Genomic DNA, 26,275 nt, shown 5'->3' with positions numbered 1-26,275 from the left:
AACATGCATATATACATAAAATCATATATTTATTTACTTATACAATTATTTATTGCTAGTTAATTAATAATTTTCAAAGTGGTATTTTTCTTGATCCACATCTCAATCAAAGAAGATCATTACGCATACTAATAAAAAGAAGAATATTTCTTTAGGAATTTTAAAATATCTCTTGTTTGTTTTTAGATATATGAAAATATATATGTATTTATTTATATTATAAAGTAAATTAATATCTCTTTTTTTACTTTATTCATTTTTACCTTTAATCTAATAACATTTTCAACTTATAAACTCAATTTTATTTTCAAAATTTATATCTCTATAATTTCTTTCATGAATTTTCAACTTCAAATTCTGCTTATATGTTGTTTGTCATTTTTCTGTTTTTTGGCTGTTCTATTTACTGAATATATTTAGAATTTAGTCATTCATTATTTTATATCTTAGTTAAATATTTATGTCTTAATTAAAAAAATTTGAATTAATTCTCACTTTGTTCAATCAAGTCATTATTCTAAAATAAAATAAATACACACAGAAATACAAAAATATTAAACCTAAAATACAAAATGACAAATAAATTTTGAATTAAAATAAAGATTTTAAAAATAATTAAATAGTAATTAATAAATTAACAAATAAAGAAGACAAATAATAAATTAAATTTACCAAGTATTTTTTAACATAAAATTTGACAATAAAATCTGAAATTTAATTAAATTTGATAAATTAAAAATAATTTATTAATATTAAATACAACAATTAATGATATTTAATAATAATTTACTTTTTAATTTATGTTTTATTTATTTTAATAAATTGAAATTTACATTATATTTTGTAGCTTTTTAGTTAGTTTCAATTTTTTTTTGTGGTTTGTTGTTTTTTTTTTTATTTTATCTCGTCTATACTTTGCTGTAAAAGTCTTTTTTTTTCTAACTCAATACGGGCTTATTTTTCATCCTCTTTAGCTTTAAGATTTTTCTCTAAAACTATAATAGATTTATTTAATGATTCCTCTAAAAGATGCCTAATTATTATATATGTTAAATAAATTTTTATTAATTTAGTGAATAGGATATTACTATCTAGAAACTCTTTCTCTTGCTTAAATTAAGGTGTTGTTTATAGGGTCATAACTTGAAGATTCTGTATATTAAGATTTCCATAAGTATTTTTCAGGATGAAGTTTTTATTCAGTGAGTCCTTGAGGCTGAGATGTAATTTTAAAGTTTATCGATTTTCTAGCAGAGTTTATGGAAGAATAATCGCTTTTAGGGCTAGAAAGTTAATCTTTAAGTTTATTTAAATTAGGAAGGAAAGGAGTTTTTAAAGAACTTAAATCTCTACTAAAATTACTGCTGATATTTTATTGTAAAATCTTTAAATTAGTTTAAGAAACAGAACTTTAATTTAATGTTGTAGTAGCCCTTTTTTATTATAAAAAGATTAAAAGCTAAAAAATTTAAAATAAGTAATAAATATTTACTTTTTGTGAATTGAAAACCTCGGAAGAAGAATCGATTTTTTATTTAAACTTCCAACCGTTTGGTTTTATAAAACTGACTATTAGCCTGCAATTGAATATTCTTTATTTTCTAAATCAGCTTATGTCATTTATGTAAATTAAAAGAGTATTTTATCTTTATCAACTCCGTTTCTGTAGAGATTTCTTACGCCTTCATAAACATTAGAAAGGCTATCAGCTAATTTAAATATCTGAATATTTCCGTCCTTTTTTTAGCTTTTTTAAACTTACTCTTTCTCTTTCTCAGCTAAATTTTCTAATTTAAGTAAATTTACTTCTTCGTTTAAAATATAAATTTAATCTCCATCTATTTTAATTTAAAAATTTTTTATATTTTAAGTTGATAGATAGATATTTAATGAATTATAAGCAAAAAATTATGAATAAAATCTAATTTAATTAAAATAATCCAAATCAATCAATCACCTTTCGATAGATGAAAAATTAAATAGGGACTAATAGACCAAGTTAACTAATTTTAATTTTGCTCATCAATGCTATCTAATTTATCATAAGAAATTTTAGGGTGTAAAGCTGCTATTTTTTTTTTAAGATGTATATTGTACATTCTTACATTTTTTTTAGAATCTATTGCTAAAACTAATCCATATTTATTAACTTATATGCTTAAAATTGGATTTTGTTTTTGTACCTTATAAGTGTTAGATAAAATTTAATATTAATTTTCTTTTTCCAAAGATTGTATCAAAACATATCCATTATTGCATCCTGAAACTAAGTATTTTTCATGAAAGAAAGCTAAGCAAGTTATGCTAGAACTATGATTTTATAAACTTTTTGATTCCACTTAAAATTCATTATCCCAAATGATTATATTGCCATCTTTCATTCCGAAGCCAGTATATTTCTAACTTTCACATAAATCCATACTTTTAATTTAAATATAAAAGTTATTAAATGTAGAGAAGAAATATAATTTTTTATTTTTATTACCATGTTATTGCATAAATCAATGTGTAGTTATTTGTCATGTGAGGTTTAAAAGAGCTAGGTTATGATGGTTATCGAATTTCACTTTGAGTATACTTATATTATTGCTAAACTGGTAAATTTTGAAATGTTGTTTCATTTAATACATGATATTAGAAATTTTTAGAGTTGTACCAAGTTACTATAAGACCAGTTACTATTTCTTGTGTGAAGGGTTTATTAAATTATTTATCCTTATTTGAAAAGGTGACTTTTTCTTTTAAAAATACTATTTTTGGTTGATAAAAAGGTTTATTGACATCATCTGAAATATCGCCGTATTATTGATCAAAGTTATCTTATCCAAAAATTACTTCTTTATTTTTTAAAAAATCTGGTGGTTTCTGTAATTGCTACTGCTGTTGCTATGCAATTTTGGCAGCTTCTTCTTTTTTAATTTCCTCTTTGCTCAGAGGTTTCTTTGCATCTTTTTTCTAGTTATTTGGAGCAGCAGCAGCAGGGGGTTGTGACTACTGTTATTATTGTTATTAAGAATTTGCCTGCTTGCTAGCAATCTAGGCATACATCTCTTCAACAGATATTCCTAGAAGTGATGATCTCAAAACGTCATTATCTTTTTATATTTCTTTCATAATTTCATCATATTTTTTCTCTCTCTTCTTACCTAAGTTCAATTCAATTTAATTTAGTTTAAGAATTTTGATTTGATTAAAAATAATCTTACCTTTAAATTCTATCAGATAATGTTGTTTTAAGTCTGGTAATTCTTTAGCATTAAAAACAGGTAATTTATATGGTGTGCTATTCCTTTCATATCTTGGTGATTAGTTTCTACTTAAGGAAGTCTAACTTTAAATAGTATCATCCGCTCTTTAAAAATATGACTAATCTTCATCTATAATAGCCTCTCTTTTTTCTAAAGGAGGTTCTGTAATTTTATAAATTGACACATTACCATTGTAATGAAGCAAAGCCAAATATGTAGAATTTAAACTTATTACAGACTCATATACATAAGAAGAAGCATTTTAACCACTAGTTTGAGATTGTTAAGACACAGTTACTACAGATTATAATTATAAAGTATTTTCTCCATCAATATATCTATATTTATTTTTCAACAACAAAAAAAAATTAATAAAATGATCTTAAAAAAATTTTGCTTCATTTGTTTTTCAGCCACAATTACATATAAATTTATCAAAATCTTTATTTTATCTTTAACCTTTTGTAATTTGAATTAGTTAAACATTATTTTATCTTTAATCTTTTGTATCTTGAGTTAGTTAAAGATTATTTATTTATTAAAAAGTTTTCTAAATTATATAAGTATTAAGTTTTTTCAAAATTAAAGTAAATACCTAAGAATTGAAACTTTATTCGCTGCCCTTTAGACTACTGCAATAGTAACTACATGAGATTCAATTAATTTTGTATGAACACTTGAGATGTGTATCACTCTCTTTTCTTTTTTATAATTAAATAAATTTTTATTAGTAAAGCATTTTTTATTTTAAACTGTAAAGAGATTTGTAAAACTTATTTTTAGGGAATGAACAAGTTCTTAATATATTTATTTAGTAGAACTTATTGATAAAAAATAGATTTATTTAAATTATCATGAAAGATGTTTACTTGGTAACTAATCGAATTTAGAAACTATTTGCTTTTTGGTTTAATCAAATATGAAAATATTTCCAAATTTATCTCCTATAATTATGTGCTTTGATGGATTTCCTTTGGGCTCAGAAATAAAAGTGGCAGATTTGAGAGACTCTATATCTCCTGATGGTGTAATTGCTTTTAGCTACCCTTAAAATATGTATAATATAATTAAAGCATCTGCTTTTTTCAAAATAAATAAATACCATCATAACTTGGATCCAACTTTTATTTTTCAATTTCTCCTACTTTGACAAGAACTTGTTTAATAATATCATCTTTAATAAACTCGTCAATATATCTATTTAAAATAATATTATAATCACATGTTTTTTAAATAATTTATTCTTTCATAATTCTATGAATCTTTTGATAGAAATTTTTAAAAAAATTACCTATAGGGCATAGGTAGCTCATCTTGATTATTATCTGGATCACAATATTTCCAATCATTTAAATGGTCTACGATTTCTCTATCTTTTTTATAATTCTCTTAAGCTCTTTTTTCTAACTCTTCATAATGCTATTTCATTTATATTTAGTACATTGACATCTTTTTAGTTAACACTTAATTTTTTTAATAAGAAGCATAAGATTTATTGATTGAAGATTGCATACTCACAGACTTGCTTATCATTTTTGCACAATTTATTCTACTTTATATTAAATATTCTAGATTTTATATTAGATTTTAAATAATAGCTGTAAATAACAATCTAACTCTTTTTAAGAGTTTATAATATTGAGAGTTACTAATTTTTTATTTATTATTATGTTATATTTTAATTATTGATTTGCAAAGATATTGATTGATAACATTCTTTCTTTCTTTTTTTACTTACTTACTTTTTTAATTAATGATTTGGTTGATATTAAATAAATTGCAGAAATTTTGTAATTTAATCTAATTTTTGAAATCTAATCTAAGAAATACAAAGCTTCAAAACTAAATCTAATGGGTGGACACGGTGGTTTAAATATTCTACCATAGAAAAAATGGAATGTTTATAATAGAGATAATAGAGCAAAAGTTGAGAGGGATAAAAAGAAGATACATGAGAGAAGAAATTAAGATGTTGATAAACAAATAAAAAACGAATCTTCTCAAAGAATATAAGAATTAAGAAGTAAAAAGAGTAAAAGTGAGAGATCTGATGAACAAAGGAAAGAAAGAAATTATGGATCTTCAGCAATAAGGCAACATGAAAAATTTATAGAGAAGCAAGAGAAGGAAGAATAAATTGCGCAACAAAAACTGAAAAATGTAAATTTATTCGAAGCAGAAGAGTAAATGATGAAATAAGAAGCTTAAAAAAAGCTAGACATGCAAAATTCTAAATTCTTTGAAGGAAAGCCTTTCGACTCAGACACTAAATTTGGTGGAAATTTTAAGGATTAATAATAAGTTCCTTGGTACATTTAAAGTAATAAATAAAGTTAAAAGTTGAAAGATCGTGAAGAAAGTCCTGAAACTATTAAGAGAAAAGATGAACTTAAAAAGTAAATTAATGACTTTAGAAAGCACAAAGTGAAATCGTTTTATACAGTAATTGATGATAAAATAATACAATCAAACGAAAATGAAACAATAATGTAATAAGAAAATAATCAATAACCTCATGATAATTAAGGAAAAAATAAAAAAGAACATAAATATAGAGAGCCTTCAAAAGAAAAAAAAATTAAAAAAGAAAAGAAAAAAAGTAAAAAACATAAACGTCATCACAGTTCTTCTAGTAGATCTTCTTCTGTTTCTTCTAAATCTTCAAGAAAAGTAAAAAAAGAAAAAAAATCTGAGTAAAAAATTAAATAACACAAAGAGGATGAAAGAATAAAATAAGAAAAATTGTAAAAGCTTAGAGAAGAAAGACTAAAAAGAGAAAAGTAAGAACACTTTAAGCAAACTTAGCTTTTAAAAAAAATTAATTGAATGTGATTGATTGATTAGTCAGTAATTTTCATTTAATCTATAAAAAACAAGTCTACTAAATATTATAAATTTAAATAAAAAAATATCAAATGTTGTTAAATTTCTTTTTTTAATTTTAACTTAAATTCTAAAGTTATCTTTCAAAAGACATTTTGTTTATAGCTTAAGAATACTAATTAGAATTAAAGATTACTTAATTTGAAGTCTCTTCTATGATTAAAACCTGTACTTAATAGACAATAATTAATTATAAATTAAATTTGAGTTAAGACTGACTTATTGTTGAAAACGTTAATAAAAAATAAAATAAATACTTAAAAAAAACTAAATTAAACTTTATATATATTATTTTATATACTAAATAAATAAGAATATTTATTTATTTATTCATTTATCACTTTTTCAATTTTATTTTATAAAGTTATGAATTCAATTATCTTTTATAACATTTTATATTAAAATTTAATCAATTATTCTTTTTTTTGATATTTTTTCTACAAAAAAAAAAAAAAAAAACTAAGATTCTTTAAAGACTAAATTTATTTATCATTAGAAATTTACTTTGTTTACTATTCTTTAAACTTACAATTATATAAGATAAGTTAAAATTTAGATTTATTATTTATGAATATAAACTATACTTAAGGTTTTAAAAAATATAAAGATTTGTTGTTTACATTTTTAAATTATTAATTATTTTATCAAATCACTCAAATATTTATTAATGCTGTTTAAAAAATTATAACTTTATTAACATTTATTATAAATAATCTATATTATATGAATGAGCTTGCCCAATAATTCTAGATTTATGTAGGCTGTTTAATTGTTTATTTCATTTTTATTTGTTTCTTGGTTGAATCATAAAATTTTCTAGCTCCTACCAAAATTATTCATAAGCTGGGAAATCTAAATGTCTTTTATTACGATATACTGATACAATTTTAACATTCCAATTTGCAACTTAATCTGGAGTAGGAATATCGTAGTATTTTAAATAGAAGCCTTTAACTTAATCTAAGATACTGGGAATATTATCTTCTTTAGGCCATCCTTTGAATTGATATTTTTAACCACTAACGAACACACCGACAACTCTCTCCCATTTAGACTAAAATAAAAATAAATAAATAAAACTTTAATTGATGTTTTAAATAAAAAATCAATATTACTTTTTGTGAAGGATTATTTTTGGATTCAAATGTACCAACATTATCGTAGACTTCGAAAAGGAAATTGTGTCCCTTTATATTCTTTTCGATTTAAATGACTCTTTCACTGTTATCAGAATCTTTATTTTCAGGATCTTCATATTTACCTTCTGCTAAGAATTTTTTGGCATTAAATAGTGAAATATTTCCTGTTCTACCCATAGTAGGAACAACAATAATAGGCTTTAAACCCTTATCTCTCAAATCTTTGAATAAACAAGGATAATTAATAGTAGATTTTATTTCTAAAGGATTATTTTAAGTTGTCATCTTGCCTTCATCAAGTTACTTTTATTATAATAATTTATTTAATAAGTTAAAAATGTATTTATTTTCAATTTTATTTATCTAAAAACAACTATTTCACATATTTAAAAATCAATAGTTTCTATCAAAATTTGATTCTTTTTTTTCATGTGATATAATTCAGAATTTTATTAAAATTTATGTCTCTCTCTTAATAGCAATTTAAGCTCTAAATTAGGTTTTGTAAAATAAATATTTGCTTTAAAATTTAAAGCATAGAATTAATAATGAATAATAAGGCTTTCTAAAAGCTATTTTTTCATAGAATGAATAAGCATCTTGCTTTGGACATATACCTTAATATAATGCTTGAAGTTTATGTTAGAATTAAACTTGCTTCTCAACATACGAGTTCTAGATGTCAGTGGCTTTTCAGTTTTCATAATCCAACTAATTGCATTTAAATATTCTTCTCTTTATTACATTTCGACTGTCTTTGCTTCTCCATCATTTGTTTTAATTTTTTTGGTCAAAGATCCTTCTAATGCTGAAGATTCTGCTGGTTTACTTTTTCTTGAAGAAAGAAGCTATTGCTTTGCTTCCTAATCTATTTTATCTGAATTGTCAATTTTTCCTTATAAATAGTTGCTGATTTCATCTTCATCAATTTTGTCAATACCTTCAAGAGCGAACGATTAACGCTAATTGAAATAATGTTTCATAGACATATTTTGCTAAACCTTTTGATTGAAAAGCCACAAATCTCCCAAAGTGTAATATCCGCCAGTGTTCTTCTTCCATGCAGTAGGAGTTTTTAACTCTAGTTTGGTTTGATCAAAAAATAAATACTAATCCTTCTTAACCACATCCTTTTTATTTATTGTGAACTCCCTTAATAATTCTAAAGGATCTATTTTATTAGGCCTTTTGTTTCTTATCATTTTTATTTACTATTTGCTTTATACAAAATTCTAAACCTTTTAATTACTTTGTTATTAGTAAGATATTTATTAAAAATTTTATTATTATTATTATAAATATTATTTTTTATCAGCTCTACTTAACTTTAGGATGTATTTATTACATCTAATATTAAATAATAATATCTATTTAGTTTATCAATAAATAATATTTTAAAATGTATTTTAGTCAGTTCGTTTAAATTTTTTCAAATAAATTAAAAAATATCTTCTTTTATTTACTATTTAATATAAATAAAACCAAAAAATATAAAATTTATTATTAAATTAATAGTTTTTTACTTTGAAATTTATATTATTTTATTATTATGTTTTAATGTATTAAATTTAAGTTAAAAATATAATATTTTTTATAAATTAAGATTGAAATTTAAAATAAAAAGAAAAATTATTGTTTTAATTTAATTAAAATAGATATTTATTTATTAATTCAAAGAAATAGCTTAAATAAATTAAGAATATCAAAATAAAGCAGCTTAATAAATATTATAGAAATTATTCATCCACTTTTGATAATTTTAGCTGATTTAATTATAAAAATGCAAAAAATTAAACTTATTTTAAGATCATTAAAGAATGGTTCTTTTAAAAAAATATTTGTCATTTTATTTAACTTTATAAATTCTTTATATAAATGATAGCTTAAGTTAAATTATTAAATTTTAAGATTAATCATATTCTGAATCAAATATATGTTATGTGCTAAAAAGAAAAAAAATTCATATTTAATTTCAAAAATGTAAAAATTATTTTCAGGTAAATTATTACAATGGTATTTTTTGAAACAATAAATCAGAGAAGAAAAAGATTTATTCAAATGAAAAGTGAAGAATATTAAAATAAAATAAGACATACCTATATCGACAGAGATCTATCATCTGAGAAGATAATGTAATATCTTAGGATGGCAAAAATGCTCAGTTCATATGAAATTTCTTTTGAATTGTTTCTTAGTTCTAAATTAACTTGCGATTTATTTAATTTTTGAAATTAAATTAAATGAATAAAATATTAAATTAAATTTATACATGTTTTTAGGTATTATTTTTAAAGATTGATAATTTGTTGCAATTAAATATGGTAAATCAAATAATTGATAAATAAATTTAGAATATTAACAAATTTAGAGATTTCAATTTACCAGATTGCATTTAAAAATAGGCAAAATACATATTTGGAATAAATGTAAGCAATGCTAGCAAACTTTTTTATCAAAATTTTTTTTGACAAAAAAATTATAATTTGTATCCTAAAAAAAAGAGAGAGTATTTTATTAGAATACAAAAGCTAGTAAATAAATAAGTAATAAATACAATTATACTTAGCAACATTTAAAATAGGATGATACCAAAATTTTAAATATATAGCATAATAATCTTTATGAAGGCCATCTTATTATGTAAATTATAAAGACATTTTATTTATCTAAATGCATATATAGCCATTGAAGCAACTTCTTTTTAATACTAAAATTAGATTGCGAAACAATATAAATGTTAGTTAATAATGCAGATTTTAACATGTAAAATGTAAATACCCTAGGCTTTCTTCAAAAAAATGCACTTAATAACTGTGATTTTACTTCTGTTAATGGTCAAAGTATTTATGGAGGGCTAAATTGTTTTGTGGCTTAAACATCTATCAGTTATTATGGACCATATGATCAAAGCGGTCAATTTTACTAGCTTTAACCTCATTATTAGGTCATCCTAAATATGAATATCTATTTTTTTTTCCCATTAGGAGATACATAGAAAATTGGATAAGTTTAAATAAAATTAGAGTAGAATTAAATAACACAATCTAGCTAGAGCAGTAACTGTGCAAGCTATTAAGATGCAAATAATTCTAATTATCCTTTCATGATTTGCTCATTTTCATTTAATTATTTTCATTAATTTGATACTTTAAGTATACAATTAGTAGGCATAAACACAGCAAGTAGCTTTTCATGGGGAATATCGCAATTAAAAATTTAAACAACTGAATGCACAGCTTCTTGTCTTATTTGTAATGCTTCATAGTGCTTATGTAAATTTACTTTTGCTAAATTATGTTTGTTGCTTTTAATAATTTTATCAATTTTTGTAAAAGAAAATAAACCTAGTAACTTGCTTAACACGCAGATGTTGTATTATTATGAAAAAGAGCTTTATGAATAAATAGTTTAAAGCACATAGATTTTAAATAAATATTGTCTTATAAATCAGTTTGTCTTCCTTAATCAAGCATATTATCCTTTCATAGGTTTACCATCTAATTTAGATCCATCTTTGCTCAGCCCCTAAACAATTTTGATAGAACTACAGAATTTACCAGCTCATTATTCAATTTACATTCAATTTAAGTTAGTATAGATTTTATAATTCTATTTCTACTTTGTATTTATTGAAATTAATTATTAAAAAGATACAAGCTTCATGTGGATAAAGCATTAAAATTTACAATGATGATACTTTGATAACATTTAATTAACAGCAAACTGCTTGCTTATCTCCCCCAACTATCAGTTATGTGTGGCTTTAAGTTTCCCCACATAGACTTCCCTAAACAACTTTTAGCATTTAACAATAGGGTTCTCCCTTTGGAATAAGAGAACTTAAGGTTTTTTTCGATTTATGTTAATCGACTTGCTCATTATGCTCTAATGACAGTTCATGTGACACAGATAATGGTATTTAAAAATAAAATTTACTAATAAATAATAACATAAATATGTAATTAATCAGGAAAATTACTCATTGCAAGCTTTGCATATCAAGTTAACTCAGCTAATTTAATTAGAGAAGATTGGATAGTTATAGGATCACCTTCAACAAATTTTGTATCAACATGCAATAACATAAATTATTTTGGTGGTATCAACATTTTTGACTGGAAAACTAAAGTATTAAATAATTTTCATATAACTAACCCACACTATTCTGCTATTCTTGAAATAAAGGTAAACAAAAATCAATTTATTTGCTTATTTTATTGATTTATTTATATATTTATTTTTCAAGCAATCAATTAAGGAAGAAAAAAATAATGTTTATTCATATTCTTACAAAAAAAAATCATTATAAATGACGAATTTTTACAAAAATAAATTTTTAATTTATCCTTTTATCAAAATAATAACAATAAAATTTGAATTAGTTTATCAAGATGGGATAGTGGGGAACCAATAAAATTGTTATAATAATCGATGGAAGAGTATTTAAAAGAGTTTCATTTTGTGATTCAAATATTTAAATTTGCTCATCTGCAGGTTCAGCGGGTGGCGATTAGATAAAACAAATTTATTTTGAATTTTCTCACTTTAGTTATGATATGTCAATAAGTATTTAGCCTGATATCTAATCAGCTCCATCAACGTCTCTATATTGGGGATTTATAAATTTTAGTTTGACTGTTAGATAGTGCCATTCTTCATGTGTAAGCAATTACTGCACAGGACCATTACCTACTGATTGTGGATTACCTTAAATTAACCTATTTTAAATAAGATCTTTCTTTAGCTACGATCCTCCCTCTGCTGCAGATGTAAACAAATATTATCATTTAAATTTATTTAAAGTTTTAATAATTATAAATATTTAAAGCCTTCTTGGAGTATCTCAAATTAGCAATCAACCTGTGGATCTTCTATTTCTTAGTCTTGCACTTTAAATAATTTACAATTTTATGGAGGTTAAACTTGTTTTAATTAGAATACATAGCTCTCTAAGTCTTTTGCAATAAATGACAGTTTTGTTTTTATGGTCATTTAATTTAATTTTATTAAATTTTCTGATTGGGTTGTTCAAGGTTCTCTAATAGTTATGATAAACTAAGTTTAAATTTATCAAGAGTATTTTTCTTCATTGTAGGCTAATTTTAACTGCTATAGCTCAACATCTTAAGATATTGTAATTTATCCTGTTAAAATTTTAATGCTTGTGAATTCAGTTACTTAATAAAATTTTCAATTATAGATTTATACATAATCACATCAAGGGTAAAATATTTATTCTTTATAAATAAATTTATATTATTTTGGTTAGTAAACACAATCTTACAAAATAATTAATTATAGTTAATTTATTTTTAATTATTAATTTATATTGGAAATTAGTCATTGGGGAATATAGTCTTTTTAATTAGACATTTATGGATGCAGTTTAGGAAATTTTTTACAAAATAATTCATGCTAAAGTTGCAATAGTCAAACGTGCTTAGCCTGCACAAATACAAATTTATGCTTTTCAAAATGTCATTATTCATGTGCTTCATGTTATGGGGAAGGCAATTACTAATGTTTATCATGTGATTCTTCCTTAAAAAGAACATTAGATGGGAGTGTAAATAAATTTATACTGATTTTATATTTAACAACAAATTCTATTTATTTTGATTAGTGAATTTAGAAAAGAAAATATATTTTTCATCATAATTTAAATTAATAAATAAAATTTACAAAAAAAAATGAATAATTAATTCAAACTTCAAAATGAAATCTTTTGAATTAAAATAAATCATTTTTATTTGAGATAAATATTGTAAAAATAATTAATAAGTATGAGAGAATGCATAAATAAATGAATTAATGATTGATTTATTTTAATTAAAAAAAGGTATGTAAATGCATAGATGGGTTTTTTGAAATAGGCTAACCTGTTTGCCAGAAATGCCATTAGACATGCCTTTAATGCACAGACATATTTATTAATTCTTGCTCTTTTTGTGATAAAAATCTATATCGTTAACTAGACTAAGCTAGGTAAATTATTGTAAATTAGCTATTTAGTATCAATTATTTTTTGATATAAAGCAAAAAATGCGTTTGCATAGATAGATATTATGAAGTTCTAAATTAATTTCAATGCTAGCCTTGCCATTACTCTTGCCAATCTTGTAATGGAAATTTAGATACAAATTGTCTGACTTGCTCTCTATCTTCAGATTACAGAGTTTATGATCCTATAAGTGGAAAATGTTTATGCTAGATTGGCTATTTCGAAGATCCTAATTTAAAAAAGTGCCTACCTTGCTAATTAAAGTGCCATACTTGTGTTGATACACCAACTAATTGTGTAATTAATTAATTAACTATATAAGAGTAATCAATATCGATATTTATTTATTGAAAAAAAACATGTAAATAAATAGACTTAATGCTCAAAAAATAGAATTAATATTCCTAGTTGCCTATGTCCAATAGCAAACAAAGTTTGGCTAGATGGTGAATTATGCAATTTGTGTGATTCTACTTGTCAAACTTGTTTTGGTGATAGTTTTAACGAGTGCTCCACATGCGTTGGAAATCTTTATCTTTATGATTTCTAGTGTGTTTAGTTATGCCCTTATTTCATTTATTTTGGACATAATTAGAATAATATAAATACCTGTCTTGATAGATGCCCAGAATAAAGTTATTAAATAAAAAAAAGGTAATTTTTTTAAAAATATTTATTTATTTATTTAAAATTTAATGATCTTACTTGGAAACTAATAGATTATGCTGTCAAAACAATTCTGAACCTTGCATTGAAGAAGTTACAAGCTAGGTTGTAAACTATGGTGAATAAGATAATAAATAAAATACTGTAAAATTATAGTTTAGTAGGCCTGTAAGGGTAGAATACATGTAAGGATATAGCAGAGTCATTTTGCTATCTATGGAAAATATTTCTTCGTTTTAATCAAAAATAACTCCTCTAGACGAACAAAATGGTTATGTATCATAAATTGATATTTATGCAATACCTTAGCAGTCTGTTCTTTACTCTATACTTCAAATAAATCTTTTAGCTGATTTCATAAGAGATAAAGATGGTATCCCTCACTCATAATCAGTAATTTACTTACTTACAATAAAAAACTATAATGAGAGGATTTTTAAATGAAATTTTACTAAAGCTTTCTTTTAACATGTTTTTTAGTTATTTCAAATGTTTATTTGTTCTAGAATATTTTTAATATATCAACAAATATAATTTAAAAATATAAATTAGCAATCTTAATTAACAGCAAAATTTGGCAAAACTGAATTCATTCCTTAGGATTAGGTTGATACAATTTAGAGTGCTAGTTAGAAAGCAAAATAAACTTCTCAAGTTATTAGCATAATGGGAACAATATTCTATTTTTTGAATGTTTGTCAACTCTTAGATATTGTTGTTGATGTAATGTAGTGGTCTTATTATTACACTTTTATAAATGTTGAGTATCCTATTAACTCTGATCTTTTCTTTAGTACTTTTAATAGTATTAATATAAATATAAAGCTATTTGGAATAGACATTTAGTCTGGTGGAAAGAAGAAAGTAATTTATTTATTGATTAACATAGATTTTTTACTTAAAAGTATATCCATATTTTATAAAAAGGTTTTGGGAAATGAGTTAGTGAACTAGGATTCACCTTAGAAGTTCATGGATTAGAATATTACAAGCAGTTTTATGATAAATGGTGCTAATTTATTAGTAACTTTAACTGGTTTTGTTGTCGGAAGATATTTATTAGTTAGCATACATGATTGTTACAACTAAACAGAAGATGATCACAAACACAGTATCGTCTGTTAGGCTTTGAAATTCGTCAAAAATTTCTTAACTTTTTCACCGATAATTAAATATATTTAGAATTCTTTTTTTGCTTTAGTATTTAGTGTTTGCTTGTAGTTAAGAAATATGGATTCAAGTAATTCTTTTAATAATGCTTCAATAGCTATTTGCTTTATGACTATTTTCGCCTTTCTTGCTTCAATCATTTACTTCATGTATAAAGTAAACAATGCTGAAAAAGAATTTAACTATATATAAAAATATGGTTCTCTTTTTGAATTTTACATCAGATCAAAGTTTATTACAAGGAATTTTGCTTTTTGGATATTTATAAAAAAGCTATTAATGATGAGTTCTTTAGTGCTATTTTATGATTATTTTTATACTAACCTCATAATTATGGGGAGTGTTTGCTTTTTATTTGCAATAATGATATATTTTTTCAAGCCATACACTATAGTAAGGATGAATGACTTTCATATATTTTCAGAATTTCTTTTGATCATTTGTTTTGTTTTGATCTATTAAATTTAAGATTGCAATAACTAAATAGCTTAGCAGAGTGATTAAGGTATAGACCAAAACATAGTTAATAAAAAGGTATTATTATTCTTATTTTTAATATGAGAAACTTATTATGAATTTTTAATTTAAAAAGCTGTTCTTAGGATGGTGGTTAATTATTATCACTATAAGTCATATTGCTATAATGGTTTGTGCAATTAGTAGCTTACTATGGGGTAGTATAAAATAACATTTTCATAATTACAAGATCTAGATTATCAACATTTTAGCGCTCTGTTATACCAAATATATTAACAAAATATAATTTTTGTACAGGTCAATCATCTTCTATTGCTTTGATAAATCCACTATAAATAAAATATGGCTGTAAATATTTCGTTTTTAGCTTTAAGATATTTTTATTAAACAAAAATTTAAATAAATGAATAAAAATTTAATAAAAAGCTAATAAAATTTAATAAAATCCTTTAAAAATTAATTAAAAAAATAAACTAAAATAAACTAAAATAAACTTATAAAAGTTAATATAAATCTAATAAATTTTATAAAAATTTAAATAAATCTAATAGAAGTTAAATAAATTTATTTAAAAAATATGAAGCTTTACCAATAATCAATTCAATAATTTAAATAATTTAGAGATATATCTTTGTTGTTGAGTTAAATTTCAACTATTTAGAAAAAAATTTTTAAATTCAAATTTATTAACAATAAAAATAACTAACTATTTAAATTTCATATAATTAATTAGACCAAATATTTTAAAGAAAATGAAGAGCCTTCATGAACATTACATGGATTGCTCAAATAAAGGGAGATGGAAATCTAATTGTTAAATACTTTTAACTGAAGAGTTGGCTATCAAAAAATTTTAGAATGCATAATTAAAATATTCATTTGGTAAAAATAAAACCTAATTAATTTGATATTTTTGATAATTTATTTTATTTAAATTATTAGGTGATTTTGTTTTCTTTATTGAATAATCTGCAAATTAAAATTAATTTAGAGCATGGGTTTGGTCTGAGTCTTACTAATATAAATTGCACGAATAAGCTGGAAATTATTTTTAAGATAAAATTTAAATTTCAAGGACATACCAAAAAAGATATGAAAACAATCCTCTTTACATTTAAATATTTAAAAAAATGTTTTAATATTCTCATCAATTAAATAAAAAAGTTTAAGTTGATAATTTACTTGATAATTACTCTGAAATACACTTTAGTGAGTTGTACAATTTAATTACATTCAGAAATTACTGGAATTTTATAAATAGCGAAGTCACTTTGAAGCACTTCTTAAAGCAGCACGATATATCAGAAATATACTTTAGCTCAAATAATAATAATAATAATAATAATAATATAGAAAGTAATCAAAAAATATTTGAGAATTAAAATTTAAAGAACTTAAATATTTCTTTTGAGCAAACTTATGTAGATAAAATTAAAATTAATAGATGTGATTGCAAATACTGCCAAAGTCTTTTTTATGCAAAAGTAGAAAAGAATTTCATTATAAAAATATATTTTAATTTAATATTTTATTTTAATTAGGAATATTTAGATAAGATAGATTGGAAACTCTTTGATCATTTAAAAGAGAGCTATATTCAACCTGAGGAGCTATTAATTATGTTTAATAAGTTCGATGAGAAAACTATTCTACTATTTAAAGATATCTTAAATGAAAGAGTAAATATCATGGAAACAGGACAAGTCATTTCTTATGAAGAAATAGAGAATAGCTATAATGAACTTATCGATGACCCATTTTACACGTAATAGTCTAGTAGTTAAAATTAAAATCATACCTATTTCGATTTATTAGATACTTCAGAAGTTTAAACAAAAAAATAATTAAAGAAAAAATTGATTAATTCTGAGCTTGAAATGACTAACGTTTAAAAAAAAAAGTAAAATAAGCCTGATTCAAAAGAAAAAAATGACAAAGTCTAAAAAAATAATAATAAAAATGACAAAAAAAAGAATAAAAAAAAGTAAAATAATGGTAATAATAATTAATTTTCTAATTTCTTCAAAAATGAAAGTTCTGAATCAGAAGAAGAACAAGAAGAAATTGAAGAAATTATAAATATTACATAATATGTGAGGTTTAAAATATTTAAATGGACTGAGTGTTGATTGATTAGCCTATACTATAAAAAATCAATAAAGTTTAACAAATTAAATAACAAAATTAAAAAAATTCGTGTAAAAAAATGAAACTTAAATTTCGTTAATTACAAATCTGTTTAACAATAATAAAGTTTTATTATTAAAATTTTTTCTAAAAATTTAATAAAAAATTATTTAAAAAAATCTTAAATTTCTTGATTAACAAATTTGTTTATTTTTATTAAATTTTCTTCTTTTGTTAGAGCTTTTGTATGAATAAATATAAATTTGTATAAAATTGATCTAATAAATAGCTTTAATTATTATTTTGATAATTTTTTTAATAAATTAAATTAGTAAATATTTCATTAAACATATCAAAAAATATAAAAAATGAATGTATGCATACATATTAAATTATGACTGTATTTTTAAACAATTTTAATTTTTATTATTTAAACCACTTACTTACTTTTCAAGATTTATTAATTTATTTAATTGAGTTTGTTGTTTGCTCTGGCTGGTTTATTTATTCAATAGTTTTTGTTCTTTTCTAATTAAATCTCTTGTTCGTTTTTATTTTCTAAGATTTTATTGAATTCGTAAAATGCATATTCATTTATTCCTGATGAATTTGTGTTATTTTATCTACTATTGCTATTCGATTCAAAGAATTTACTGTCTCCAAAACTTATAGTTTGATGTTAATTGCTAGAATTTGTGTTTTATTTACTTTTGTTTGTTTGATTCAAGCTGCTTCCATTGCTTTCATTTCTATTTTATAAAGAAGATGTAAAACCTCCTAAAATATAAGCCATTTATAGTTTATTTGCAGGATCTTGTAAGGCATCGTTACGCTTCTCTTTCATTTTTCTAATATATTCAGCATTATGCATTTCCTTCAAAGGCTTAGAATCTTGATCAAACTCAAAGATTTGGCTATTACCTTCTTTATTTTTGCTACCATTAAGCAAACTTTACTAGCTTTCAATAGAATTATTATAATTAGCACCTTAATTTAAGTATTAGAAATCACTATCTAATTATTCAATTTCTCCGATTTACAAAGAAATTTCTTCTTACAATTTGCTTAATTGTTATTAGTATTAGATAATTTCAGATTTATTCTAAGTCTAAGATTATAAAAGTGCCATGAATTCGTTCTGTTTTAAAAAAATAATATTTTTACTATACAAAATTTTCATAAATATATATAATAATTACATTGAAGGACTCAAGTACTTTTTCCAATATTTATATGGAATTTCTAATGGAAATAAACTCTCTAGAGTGTTATTCGTGATTTTGTAAGACATTAGAAATGTAATTTATTGAATGTCTGAGGAGAATGAAAAGACAGTTCTTGATATGAATATTATAACTATTAGAAACTTCTCCCTTTAATATATTTCCTATCGCGCTATAGTGAGAAATCAAATTAAGAGGAGAAAAGTTTAATTTAGTGACTAAAAAGTGAGGCATCCAAAGTGGAGATGAAAGAATCTTTATATCTGAATCCTCTTTCTAAACAAGTAGTTAGTTGTATAAATAAATGAAATCCTTTAACTAAAATTTGATGTCTTGAGAAATTTAAGCATTGTTGCTTTCGCATTTTACTACAATATGATCTAAGTTGAACAATCTTGCTTTCTCTTCAATTTCTTCATTAAGCATAATTAGCTAAAATTAAAAATAAATTTTATTAAATAATCAATCAACATCAATAAATTCAAGATAATTTTATTAAAAAAAACAATTTAAATAAATTTAACAAGCATTTAAAAATTAATTTGTTATCAAATAATTTATTTTTTAAAATATAAAAACCAAAAAAAAATTATTTAAAAATTTAAATAACTTTTAAAAATAAAATAATGAAAATTAATTAAAAATAATTGATAAATCTAATAATTAGCTGTAATTAAATAAAACGAATTTATATACTGTATCTTAGATGTTATGAGGCCATTGTTTGGTTTCGTAAATATCGTTGCCAAGCATTCTACCAATTAACTTGTCATAAATCGAATTTATTGAACTGTCAACTTTTTATTCCCCTGTCATATCATATAATATAAGAGCAAACTCTACAAGATTTAAAGGCCATACATAGTACTTTTCTAACATATGCTCGTCAAGCCTCATGAATTGTAATACATCATAACTTTCTTTCAAAAGAAGTTTTTTTTATTCAAGTGTTTTCTTATCACCAGAAGCTTTACATTTATTTTAATATTTTTAATTAATTACTAAGAAAAATAAAAGTTACTTTTTGATTTTTTAAGACTATTTTCAACATAATTTATTCCGTTTAAGAGCTTCTCATACATTTTCTTTTAAATTTTAAGTATTCTTGCTTACTTTACAAGAATTTCTCTTTCAGCATAGTATCTAATTTTGTCAGTCTCTGAAATATCTTTTTTATTTTTGTTAATTTTAATATTTTATAAAGCATAAAAAATTTTATTTACTGAAATCGCTGAGAATAACCGAAATGTCATAAATAGCAATTTCTGTAAATGAAATTCTATCATCAAGCAAAACTCTATCCTCAGATTCTTCTCTATTCTTGAAATTTGATAACTAGAACGCTACATTGTATGCCTCTCTTACATTTCCCATTTGTTCAAGGTACTTAAATTTGATTTTAAGACACTCTGCATTATCAGTTCCAAAATTAGAAAATATTTATTCTGTAAAAGGACTATTTAGTTCAAGAATTTCGCTCTTTCTTTTATTTCTCAACAAGAAATCAATTACAACACTATGAACCTAGTTTAAATAAAAAATATAAAAATTAATTTTATTTTAAAAAATATTAACATACGAAATCTGATGGGTAGTTTTGAATGAGTTTCACTATATTAAGTATTTATAGATCCTTATTAACTTTGGTTTTTGGATCAAACTCTGATTCCTTATGTAAATCTTCAAGAATTTAAATTATTTTTTGCAAGCAGAATTCTCTTTGTTAAGAATTGTCATCCAAAATTTACTTTTAAATTTTAAGCTATTCAGAATACTTATTAACAGGATTGTATTATTAGCTAGCTCTCAACTATTCTTCTAAAGCTTAGGTCTCTTATTGTTATCTCTCTAAATATTTTATTGAAGAATTTAATAAATAACATTTAATACAAAAGATTCTTTAGATATTTAAACTATTTTTCAAACAAAAATTTAATTTCTCTCTTTATATTAAAATTTAAATTCAAAGAGAATATTAACATTTTTTAAAATAAAAGTCAATAATTGCTTAATTAATCAAATATTAAACTATATTTTGCTTTTTATGAGAATTATTTTGATCCAATTAAATTAAAAATATTTTATTAATTAATTTATTTTCTTTTAAACTTTTATTAATTTAGAAGTAAAAATAAAAATTTATTTTATCATTTAATTGATTTGTTTATTTACCTATATTTTCTATGATTCTTTAATGGAATTTAATGCATTCTATGGCAATTTTAGTAAAATCTACTCTGGAGTCAAGAGAAGAATAAATCATAAAGAATTTATCAATGTAGTCAGAATTGAGATATTCGATATGCTCCAACAAGATATTTGTACACTCATTTAGATATTTTGCCTCAGGAACTCCTGTTCTTGCAAATTTACTTAGAATCATTTATAACTTTATTTCAGCTTATGAAATATTGAAGTCTCTATCATGGAAAATAGTATTAAATTAGCTCAAGACCATCTTTGCCTATTTAAAGTCTGTGTTAATAAGCTTTAAATGTAAATAATATTTTACCTAATCCATATATTTAGGGTCAAGCTTAATTGCTTATAAGACATAGTTTTTAACAATTTTTTCATTCTTTTTGTCAGTAAAAACATCTTTAAAGCGGATTTATAGAATTTCTTCTCTTAAATCTCTAAATTCTACGTTGTTCAGATTTGACCTTAATTTATTTTCAGAAATAAAAAGGAAGAGATTTGCAACTTAAATTATTTTGCTGCAGAAGCGAAGGAGATCATCAATTAATTTTGCCTCATCTGCTTTTATTTCTTACATTCTTTCTTCGTTGCTTTTATATCTATTTTAATTTCCCTAATTTATTAAAATAAATTTCAAAAAATTGGCTATTAACATAAATAAATTTACATATCTATTAGAAGTAGAAATAGAGGCACTTTTCATATAAATATTATTAATTGATTAGTTAGAATCAGATCCAAGAAGAGTGTTGTTTTTTAGTTCGTTGCAGTAAATGACTTTAGTTTCGTTTTCTAACCAAAACTTGAACTCGTTGAGACGACGAGTAAAAGCTTGAATTTCTTCTCTTTTGAAATTTTCAATAGGCTCATTAATGAAGAACTTAAAAGCATATGAATTGACAAGAGGTTTATTCCAAACAGGTCTAATTAATCTAGAGAAGTATAATAAAACACCTTCTACTTTGGAAGTGTATTTTCTTCTAGTCCATTCCCAAGCTTTACCTAATGTGTTTTAGAATTCGTCATTCATTTATTTAGACTGATATTAATTTTCACTGGTCTCATCGAGCAAAATATCTCCATACTTAAAAGAAGCAAAATTAAAAATACAATTTTTTATAAAAATTAAAATTTACTTTTTAGAACAAGAAATGAGACTTTTTCAATATTGATTCGCTTATTTCTGTGATTATTGTTTCAGGTATTTGAGAAGGGTCAAGAGGTTTTTCATTATTTTTTTATCCTGGGAATTTATTAGTGTTTTGCTCATATTAAGTTCCCTAGGTAAAGTTGTTTGTGTTGTTGAGTGTAGTATCTGACAACTTGTTTTTAAGTTACTTGTCAAGATGGTTATGGACATTTAAATTTTGCTTAATAAAAAGAATTAATTTAAATAAAGAATTTACAAAAAAATTTTTTTTACATAGTATTCTAAATGAGAGTGGCAAAGCATTTATGAGAGCATAGCAAATGTTTCAGTTACACCATATGTAATAATGAATTATTCAAAAAATTCTAATGAGTTTTATTTCTGTTATTGATTGTTTTTAATATCAATTTGCTTATTACTGAACTTGTTTAGTTTCTTTTAGTTTAATAGCTAAAATTACAATTAAGCCTGAGTCTAATTTGGCTCAGTTATGTAATCTGGAAGTACCTTAATAAGTTGGTAAAGTAAATCAATAGGTCTCTATTAGTAATACAATAAAATTCCCTTACTAGTCAGTACTACATAATGGGAGGGCTAAGAATAACATTATTTAGTTAAATCATTCAAGCAAACATAAGCTTATTGACCATTTTATTCTCCAATCATCTAACTTGTTTCAAGCTATTCAAAGCTATTTAGCTAATAAATTATAAATTAAAATAAGTTAATTTGAAAATAAAAACTAATGTTGGTAAATAAATATTTATATTCTCAATTTAATTTAATTTTTTACTAAAATTAGGCTACTAATTTAAGGAGGAAGTAAGTTTTTTTCAGGGATTTAAGCAAATGTCAAATCATTAAGAATATTGGAGTTCTCGTCTCTGTTTTGGAAATCAAGAATTAATTCTCCCATGCGCTCTGTTGCAACTACAAAATTGGGATGTATTTCAGAAAATATTTGATGGTTTGAAAACATATTTTCCTTGAGCCTTGCAATATACTACTAGTTACTTTCGATGAAAATTAACCTGTTCTATTTATTTTCTATTTTCTACATAACGACACCACCACGAGTAGCAAAAGCAGATTTAATGTATTTTTTCTGTTCATCATCTATAACTTAGACATAGCTTCCTTTGCAAGTTTGATAGTCCTGATTTATAAAAACCATATAAAATTAACTACACTAAATATATTTTTTTTACTTTGTGATCATAAAAAACATGAAGATTTCTGAATGCGCTGTTCTAGTGAGAAATATCTAACATTCCCTTCACAATAGCAATTTAAAACTCTGCAATCGGTCTATATTTTTCAAACATTTAGAATTTTTCTCTTGCTTCTTTTGTTTCCTGAGCACTCAGTATTTGGTTTTTCTTGTCAGTTACCTGAATTAAAAAAAAGATATTTAAAAATAAATAAATAAATAAATAAATTAAGGAAGGATCAAATATTTTTTTTTCTCTTTCTTTTAACCATCATCCTAAGATGTTGATTTAACATTTATTAATTTTTAAATCGATAAATTGAATTATTTTTACTGGTTTAGTTTTTAATACATAGTAGACTCTAATACCAGATTAGGTTACAATAACAAAATTATAATCGTTTGATTGATACTTTTCAATAGCAGATACTGATATAATACTTAATTCTTTGCTTGTAGGAAGTAAATGGAAATGATTTGTTTAGCTAGAAAGGAGTTAATCGGCAAATTGAGCATGAGTTAAGGAACCAATTAAAGTAAAATCTTCATCAAAAGCGCCTAAATCATAAACATCAATTCTTTAAGTTGTTTTTTATTAGTAAGGGTTATATGAAAACGGATTTCTAAAAAAAGGTTTATCACACTAAACTTCTACCAAAGCATATAAAATCTATCTTGTGTCATCAACACTAATATCAATCACTTATTGATCTTGATTCAAAAGAGGAATTTATTGTTTGAATTTTTATTACCAATTCACACCTTCTTTAGCTTTGAATTTTTCGCTTATTGTAATTCCTAATATTTAAGACTTAAAGTAATCTATGTATTTGACTCTTCCACTTGATCCTCCAAAGAATATTCTTCCTTTCTTAGAGAACACAATCTATTAAAAAATAAATAAATTATTTTTCAAAGATTTTTAACCATATAATATTTAATTACTTTATTGACGTATTCATGATCAGTACTTATTGAAACATTGATATCTTGAATATCTATGTTGTTATGTTCTAGCTTGATATGCATAACTTTGATATAATTAGGGAATGCGATCACAAGAACATTTTTGATTTCATTTTATTTGAAAATTGCATATTTGGGTTATCCAAAAGCTATATAAAGTATTGTGTCCTCTAAATCGAATTCCTTTAGGTCATCCTTATCAATTTTATCATCTCTTTTTGTGCCATATTAGTCTTTATTTTGTCTGTAGTATTCATTTTTATTGTAAAGTCTTGTAAACTATGCAAATGATTAAGGACCATATTTCCACATAAATAATTTTTTATTTATGCTAACCCAAGCCAAACTTAACTCTGCAATAATTCCCTTTATATATAAATTTTAATTTTATTATCCATATATAAATAAGCTATAATCAATTTCTTTAATGCTAACATTTAATGATATGAAAACTTTATCTTTTATTTTATTAATATCCTTGCTTTCCTTTTAAGTGAAAGTTCTAACACATAAAGCTATTTAATTAAATAAAACTTTTACCTTATTAACAGAAATAGATTCTTCATCATTACGCTATTAATCAGACTCATATTAATTTTCTAACAAATCAGTGTAATACTCTACAATCCTTTATGGGAATTCAATGGCTTTGAATTAGATAAAGTTGCTTCCATGAGGGAGTTAGAAATCTTTTGATTTAATAAAATGAAATGAATTTAAAATGAATGCAACTAATATTCTAATAATTTGGTTTAATTCAAATATTTCAAGCACAACAATTTCAAATTTATTTGATTATTTTTTACCGCTTTTATGCTTATTTTATTGCTTTATTTTAAACTACTTTTATAAATATTTATAAATGATCAACAAGCTTAAATAAATAAGTAAGTATGATTACCATTTTACTTTACACTAGTTATACCAGCTCCTGTTTCATCCTACTTCAAGCATGCATCCAAGAGACGAGACATTTATTTAAAAGAGTAAGCAATTTCAGATTAAATCTTTTGCTCTTTTTGCACAACAAGCATTTTTTCTTAAAGATTCTATTCTTTGATAACTTCACGTCTTAACAATTCAGTGTCATTATTGTAGGAAATATTGTAGCTACCAGGATTTAATATTTGAGGGTTAGGAGGAATATCCTAATGAATAGGTAAAGTTTCGTTAGATATTTAGTTAAATTAGTTATTAAAGTTAAACTAATTGATTTCTGTATTTTTTGCATTGAATTTATAAAGCTAATTAGAAGATTAATTTAAAAATGTATTAGCAGAAGTTTCCTAAGAATGTCTATTATATCCTTTTAGGTTATTCTAAATTACAAATCCATGATTACTCATCATGCTAATATTATTGTTATTCATTTAATTTGTTGATTTATTGTCCCCAAATTTATTGAAATAGCCTAATTGTGCTTACTGAGATTGTTAATTGCCTATAAAACTATCACCTGCGAACTTTTAATCCCTATCTTTATTTGTATTAAATGCATTAAAATTAGACAATCCACCTTGCTGAGAGAAATAATCATCCCCTCTCTTACGCTTCTAAGCAGAGGATAAAAATTTAGAAGACATTTTTTCTTAATTTAAATTTGGATAGTTTGATGTTGAAATCTATTAAAAGTTAATGCTCATTTCAAATATTTCTTTCAAGCTGTATTTCTAAAAATAAAGTTTATATTTATTTTTTATTCACTATGAATCCTCAAACAAACAGAATATTATTTATTTATTTATTATCTATCCTTTCCTATTATGATTTAAACAATTAGCTCTACCAACTTTACTGCTCTCTCTACTCCTTTTAG

General features: G+C 23.2%; 5 protein-coding genes across 5 annotated transcripts; 2 read left to right on the top strand and 3 right to left on the bottom strand. All coding sequences in view use genetic code 6, as the record gives it.

The window, feature by feature from the left end:
* Window positions 1-676: 676 nt before the first annotated feature.
* TTHERM_00760510 (WD domain, G-beta repeat protein) lies at window positions 677-4,879 on the bottom strand. The gene is made up of 10 exons (XM_001031667.2): window positions 4,540-4,879; window positions 4,351-4,445; window positions 4,118-4,294; window positions 3,844-3,949; window positions 3,207-3,586; window positions 2,486-3,146; window positions 1,958-2,421; window positions 1,493-1,838; window positions 1,089-1,433; window positions 677-1,033 (listed from the first exon to the last, which is right to left on the bottom strand). Exons 1-10 carry the CDS (start codon window positions 4,779-4,781, stop codon window positions 862-864), a joined length of 2,988 nt encoding a protein of 995 aa, XP_001031667.2. The 5' UTR covers window positions 4,782-4,879; the 3' UTR covers window positions 677-861.
* A 220-nt stretch (window positions 4,880-5,099) lies between these two features.
* TTHERM_00760500 (hypothetical protein) lies at window positions 5,100-6,074 on the top strand (the record flags this gene model as incomplete). The annotated part of the gene is made up of 1 exon (XM_001031666.1): window positions 5,100-6,074. The coding sequence occupies one exon, from the start codon at window positions 5,100-5,102 to the stop codon at window positions 6,072-6,074; it is 975 nt and encodes a 324-aa protein (XP_001031666.1).
* An 835-nt stretch (window positions 6,075-6,909) lies between these two features.
* On the bottom strand, window positions 6,910-8,472 carry TTHERM_00760490 (RNA pol II accessory factor, Cdc73 family protein; the record flags this gene model as incomplete). The annotated part of the gene is made up of 3 exons (XM_001031665.1): window positions 6,910-7,185; window positions 7,247-7,573; window positions 7,888-8,472. The coding sequence occupies 3 exons, from the start codon at window positions 8,470-8,472 to the stop codon at window positions 6,910-6,912; spliced, it is 1,188 nt and encodes a 395-aa protein (XP_001031665.1).
* Window positions 8,473-9,762: 1,290 nt separating this feature from the next.
* TTHERM_00760480 (transmembrane protein, putative) lies at window positions 9,763-17,844 on the top strand. Its single transcript, XM_001031664.2, has 18 exons — window positions 9,763-9,910; window positions 9,988-10,542; window positions 10,606-10,862; window positions 10,921-11,185; window positions 11,241-11,455; window positions 11,653-12,039; window positions 12,099-12,493; window positions 12,611-12,836; window positions 13,110-13,255; window positions 13,307-13,568; window positions 13,645-13,925; window positions 13,991-14,330; window positions 14,490-14,801; window positions 14,865-15,641; window positions 15,700-15,932; window positions 16,318-16,466; window positions 16,527-17,068; window positions 17,126-17,844. The coding sequence occupies exons 1-18, from the start codon at window positions 9,853-9,855 to the stop codon at window positions 17,711-17,713; spliced, it is 5,988 nt and encodes a 1,995-aa protein (XP_001031664.2). The 5' UTR covers window positions 9,763-9,852; the 3' UTR covers window positions 17,714-17,844.
* Window positions 17,845-18,219: 375 nt separating this feature from the next.
* TTHERM_00760460 (Hypothetical protein) lies at window positions 18,220-26,102 on the bottom strand (the record flags this gene model as incomplete). Its single annotated transcript, XM_001031662.2, has 17 exons — window positions 18,220-18,849; window positions 18,911-19,366; window positions 19,631-19,902; window positions 19,956-20,102; window positions 20,158-20,458; window positions 20,514-20,782; window positions 21,107-21,398; window positions 21,447-21,746; window positions 21,801-22,217; window positions 22,270-22,503; window positions 22,557-22,982; window positions 23,077-23,439; window positions 23,492-23,674; window positions 23,828-24,379; window positions 24,439-24,825; window positions 25,000-25,148; window positions 25,361-26,102. The coding sequence occupies 17 exons, from the start codon at window positions 26,100-26,102 to the stop codon at window positions 18,220-18,222; spliced, it is 6,120 nt and encodes a 2,039-aa protein (XP_001031662.2).
* Between the last annotated feature and the right edge of the window lie 173 nt (window positions 26,103-26,275).

This window comes from Tetrahymena thermophila, assembly GCF_000189635.1.
Source record: "Tetrahymena thermophila SB210 genomic scaffold scf_8254370, whole genome shotgun sequence".
In the NCBI taxonomy this organism is placed as follows: domain Eukaryota; phylum Ciliophora; class Oligohymenophorea; order Hymenostomatida; family Tetrahymenidae; genus Tetrahymena; species Tetrahymena thermophila.
This window is presented reverse-complemented; position numbering and strand designations above follow the sequence as displayed.